This window comes from Solanum stenotomum, chromosome 5, assembly GCF_019186545.1.
Source record: "Solanum stenotomum isolate F172 chromosome 5, ASM1918654v1, whole genome shotgun sequence".
NCBI classification, from domain to species: domain Eukaryota; kingdom Viridiplantae; phylum Streptophyta; class Magnoliopsida; order Solanales; family Solanaceae; genus Solanum; species Solanum stenotomum.
Genome location: NC_064286.1, coordinates 4,832,713 through 4,838,185, shown reverse-complemented (window position 1 = coordinate 4,838,185; position 5,473 = coordinate 4,832,713). Strand labels below are relative to the sequence as shown.

Genomic DNA, 5,473 nt, shown 5'->3' with positions numbered 1-5,473 from the left:
TTTTATGCATTTTTATTAATGATATTTTAATCATAGGAATTCTCCTAGAGGGCATATTACCTTTTATTTGATGAACCATATTAATATTTATTTTATATTATTATAATCAGTGCTTGATCTACTATATGTATTTTAGAATTAACTATTCTTTAAAAATATTTTATGCTACCGTTGTTGTAATTGATTATATCAATTTTTTATTAAGTCAATAGTAATACGGAAAAGAGTCAAAATTATCATTAAACTATTCAAAATAGCTCATATATACCCTTTAATTATGTTTGAGATCAAAACTATCATTGTCGTTTATGTTTTGGACCACAAATACCTTAAAACGTTATATTTGTCATTAGAGCTGACATGACAGTCCACCCAGACACTCCAACATGGCAAAAATATCTTTCTCTCAATAATGTTATTCTTCCTTGTTCAATATCCCTGTCACAAAAAGGAAATCAAATATAATTCTTTCATTGTTGTTGTTTGAGTTATTGTTCGTGCTTTAAAACTCCAATTTCAAAGTGTGCTAAAATTTGTTTGAGGTTGTATATAATTGCGTGTTGAAGGGTCGAGTTCATTGTTTGGGGATTTGGGGTCATAGATTAACAAAATTGATTTTTAGATTTTTCAAGCTTTTAAGAACTCTTTCATATTTTTTTTTTTTGGAATTTCAACTCAAATCTTCAAATTAAAAAAATCAGTTGTTAAATGTCAATTTCCAGCTTCAATTGCAATATCCAAACAATTTTTAGTAACATTCAATTAAATCTCTTCAAATTTTTGCACTTCAAAAACCCAACAAAGGCTAGAAATTTCTCACCAACAAGCTTTCAAATGAGTAGCTATTTTCGAGTTTCAACACAAAAAAATGACTTTTAAGAATTTTTCAACATCTTTCAACCATGAGAATTATATTTTCAACCTCAGATTCGATGACATCAAAACCTAAATAATGAACTCGATCATTCAACACACACCTACTATCTCAAACGAAATTGGAATTTCAAAGTCCGAACAATAACTCAAAGAAGAACGATGAAAGAACTATTTTTGATTTTTTTTTTCTTAAAAAAATAAATTGTGATAGAGATGAACAAGGAAGAACAAGATAATTGAGAGGAAGAGATTTTTGCTATGTTGGACTGCCCAGGTGGACTGCCATGTCAGCACATATGAAAAGATAACGTTTTAAGGATATTTATGGTCCAAAACATAGACGGCAAGGGTAGTTTTGATCTCAAACATAAATAAAGGATATATATGAGCTATTTCGAATAGTTTAAAGGTAATTTAAACCCTTTTCCGATAATAATATATAACTACACCAAAATATTCTGACGGTTCCGCTGATGGAAGAAACATTTTAGTAAGATTCACTAGGATAATCATAATCTATTGAGAGTCATAAGGTTAAAATACGAGAAATAAGTAAGAAAATTATTTATTTATTAGAAAAAAATATTTTTCTTTGGGTCGTTTGGTTGTTGATATAACTTATACAAGTTTTAGTTATGGGGATTGTAAATTAGTACCACACACTATATAACTTGGCATGCTAAATTTTTACAGAACAACTAAAATGCTACCAAACATTGTACTCCTTCCATTCTAATTTATGTGACATCATTCAGTTTTGAGAGTCAAATGAATTTTTTTATTAACGTGATTTTTTAATAAACCTTTTATATATTTTAGATTATCAATTATTGTGATTTATAATAGTCTTTATATAATTTTAAATATGTAAATTTTATTTCAGATAAATTAATGTTCGAATTTACAGTTAAAATTTAGAAATTTGACACTATAATTCACTTCCTATGGCAATCAAATGACCCCTTGCAGAAATGCAGGTGGTTAAGGGGCTACAAAAACTCTCAATGGTGGGTGTTCAATCCTGAATCCGCCACTACATGTACAAGCTATGGAAATGCAGGTCGTCCCTTTTCTTGTAAAACAAAAAGGTTATTTTCAACCCTCACTAGAAAGTAGTTAATTCCTAGATAATTCAATGATTTTATACGCGTGATATAAATGTAAATTCAACAATATCAACATTTTTTACGTAATATCTCTACTGTTCCAGCTCCCCACAAAAGAAAACAAGACCCCCCCAAAAAAAAAAAAAACAGAAAGACTTGAGACTAAAGTACACGTGTTTCAAGTTTCATAAGCACGTCCAACTTATATTTCTTTGAATCTCGAGTCTGTTATAGAAATTTATAAATTTCAAATTCTAAATTCGGAGTATCTTGAGAATTAAATATGACGTACTAATTTCAACATTGCTAATTATTTTTATGTCTACAACATGTTCTTGTTGACCCCAAGGGATTGATTGATTACCTTTGTGGTATATATATCTATAAAAAGGAGTTATACAATTTATAATAAATTGTTGGAAATTAAACTAACTTATAGTTTTCTAAAAATAGTACTCAAACAGAAAAAAAAAATGGAAAGACGCTTGAAGTCTAAATTAGCTCCAAAATTGGAAAGGAAATATGTGGAGAAAAATAGAAGGAATCATATGAAGAATCTATGTAATCAACTTCATTCCATGCTCCCTACTCATTCCTCTTCCTCTAAGGTTAGTTATTATGCTTTCGTAATTACGTCTGTTGGATAAAAAATGTCCTCAACGTTATTTTTTGGTTCAAAAATACCGTCTTGATGCATCTCCATTTCTTATCATATATAAGAGTTCTGAGCCAATAAAAGGAAAATTAGGTCATGAATCTTGAATTCTGAATCCGCCTCTGCATTGCATGTATCCAATTGTTATATATTCTCCTTTACCCATAGGATTAATGATCACATGCTCTTAGCTAACATATATCATTTGTGCATGCATGGAAGCTCCTGAATCCGCCTCTACGTATATATTTTAGTAACTTCATTCTGTAGAATTCAGTAACTTTGATTCAAATTTTGTATACAATGATGCAAAAGAACTGAAATTCCAGAACAGATAAACTTCAAATTCCTGAATCCACCTCTGTGTTTATATATTTCTTCTAATACAATTTGCGTGTTGCAGGAAACAACAATGACAGTACCTGATCAAATAGATGCAGCAGTGAAGCACATTGAAACCTTGAAAATGAACTTAGAGAAGAACAAGAAGCACTTGGAAGAATTGAAAATGGGCCCAAAGAAGGCCCAATCACTCAATCAAACTAATGAGCCCGGCCCAATCACAAAGTCACCACCTCAGATTGAATTCCATCAAATGGGCCCAAACATGGTCGTGGTTTTAATAAATGGCCTTCAGAATATAGCCACTTTTAATAACATCATTAGGTTGTGCCATAAGGAAGGTGTTGAAGTTATATCTACAAGTTTTAAACTCAATGGAAACTCTACTCTACAGATTTCTCATGAAACTAAGGTCAGTATATTACAACTGTGTGTTTGGACACAGGAGCGACTCAATAGAATTGGAGGTCTAAAGCCAAAATATATTTAAAGAAGCTCATATGTCTTAAATTTTATATCTGATTGTGAAAGCGCAATGTGTTATGTGTAGGTTTGATGAAAATATTGTTTGTTGTGGTTGTCAACTTCTTGCAAATCAAACTCAAACTAGATATTTTAAAACTAACATTTAATATTTGATCTATTTTAGGTGCAAATCAATAAAAGTTCACCAATGGAATTTAAGGCAACAAGTCTTTGTGATAAGATGAAGGAGTTGATTTATGGACCATCTTGCAACAATGACATTGAATCAAACCAACATCTATGGGACTACATTATTGAATCTGGACTTATAGAATTTAATGCAATAGAGTTACCACCAATAGCAAGTCATATGGAAAATATTTATGAAACTCCTAGCTTTTTCTAAGTTGTAGGGTGTTCACGAAAAATCGAAAACCAAATCAAACCGAAAAAAAATAATTGATATTTTATGGTTTGATTTGGTTTTGGTTTCAAATTTTAAAGTTTTTACGGTATATATATTAATCTTTTTCAGTCTTAGTTTGTAATTTAGGTTGTTACCTTTATAGTAATCAAATTCTTTGCCTTTACTTTCTAGTATGATTTGTAATTTTTATTTTCATAATGTCTATTATTTCATGTTCAAAATAACTTGTAGTCTGTTAATCATTGTTTAATTCAAATACCGTCAAGAATTAAGATATCATTATATATCAGTACAACTAGGTATTTAACTTCTTGCACAAAAAAATCATGCATGGTTATAAATTTTATTATAATCCTTAGAAATAACTTATATTTAGCTCAATCTATATCATATGTATTCAATATTAATAAGTCTAATTTTCAAAGGTTCAACAAATTTGTACGCTATAGCCCTATTAATTATAGCATTAAGTCCAATATAAACTTTTCTACTAAATCAAATACTCCCTCCGTTTCACAAAGAATGACCTGGTTTGACTTGGCACGGAGTTTAAGTAAATAAAGAAGACTTTTGAATCTTGGGGTCCTAAATTAAAGTTATGTCAAATGTACAAAATTGCCCTTAATCTTGTGGTCTTAACTCTTAAACATGCCACGTGGAAAGCAAAAAAGTAAAATGTTACCAAAAAAGGAAAGAGGTCATTCTTTTTGAAACTGATTAAAAAGGAAAGGAGGTCATTCTTTGTGAAACGGAGGGAGTATAATATAAGTTTTTCTTCTTTCTCACATCTTCTATTAATGGATTAAGGTTGTTAATCATTATATCCTGACTTAAAAGACTTGAACGTCAAAATCAAACATTTAAAATATCCAAAATCGATTGATCTTAAATATAAACTTAAAAAATTCAATCAAATATGAATTTATTTAAATTGGATTTGAAATAAGAACAAAGAAATAATAAAAACGATTATATTATTCAATGTAACAATATAAGTAACAATTATTCGTAAAAAGACACAATTATGTCTAAGAGTCACCAGGGTAAACAATTATTTTTTAACAAAGAAATTCATAATAATAATAAAAAAGAATTACCATAACTTTAATTTAATTAAATAATATATCAATCATATGCCTAGGACTTTCTTGATACAACACCACCAAATATGTAGCCAATACTAACCTATATTTAAATCTCATTTCAATAATTGATGTGACAAGTCATAACTACTAGCTTCTCCCATTTTGTCCTCTTGTAAGTGACTAGAGCATCTTTTTGTGATTTTCTACCATGCATGTTAAGGAAGGCATAACATGGTATAAATCATCGTATACAAAATATGAAAAAAATAAGTTGTTTCGTTTTTAGCTTTTTAATCGTTATCTGATATTTATATTAGAGTTTGACTAAATTTGAATTTGTATTGAAAAATTTACATAATGAAGCTAGGTAAAACACTCTCTAACAAAACGACTTTATGTAAAAAAAATTCAAATTTAAAATATATAAATTATAATTAAAGATGAATATATGTTTACCACTCTCGTTGGCAAAGAATTACAAGTGGTCCATTTTTTTGCTGTATTTATCAGTAGACCC

The 5,473-nt window shown here is 29.1% G+C and overlaps 1 protein-coding gene across 1 annotated transcript; it reads left to right on the top strand.

Annotated features, from left to right (window-relative positions):
• Nucleotides 1-2,414: 2,414 nt before the first annotated feature.
• On the top strand, nucleotides 2,415-3,853 carry LOC125866285 (transcription factor bHLH162-like). The gene is made up of 3 exons (XM_049546623.1): nucleotides 2,415-2,590; nucleotides 3,041-3,391; nucleotides 3,629-3,853. Exons 1-3 carry the CDS (start codon nucleotides 2,456-2,458, stop codon nucleotides 3,848-3,850), a joined length of 708 nt encoding a protein of 235 aa, XP_049402580.1. The 5' UTR covers nucleotides 2,415-2,455; the 3' UTR covers nucleotides 3,851-3,853.
• Nucleotides 3,854-5,473: the final 1,620 nt, after the last annotated feature.

Coding starts and splice junctions, on each gene's coding strand:
- LOC125866285 (XM_049546623.1), top strand. CDS start 2,456: ATGGAAAGACGCTTGAAGTCTAAATTAGCTCCAAAATTGGAAAGGAAA. Junction 2,591..3,040: donor CTCATTCCTCTTCCTCTAAG/GTTAGTTATTAT, acceptor TGCGTGTTGCAG/GAAACAACAATGACAGTACC. Junction 3,392..3,628: donor AGATTTCTCATGAAACTAAG/GTCAGTATATTA, acceptor GATCTATTTTAG/GTGCAAATCAATAAAAGTTC.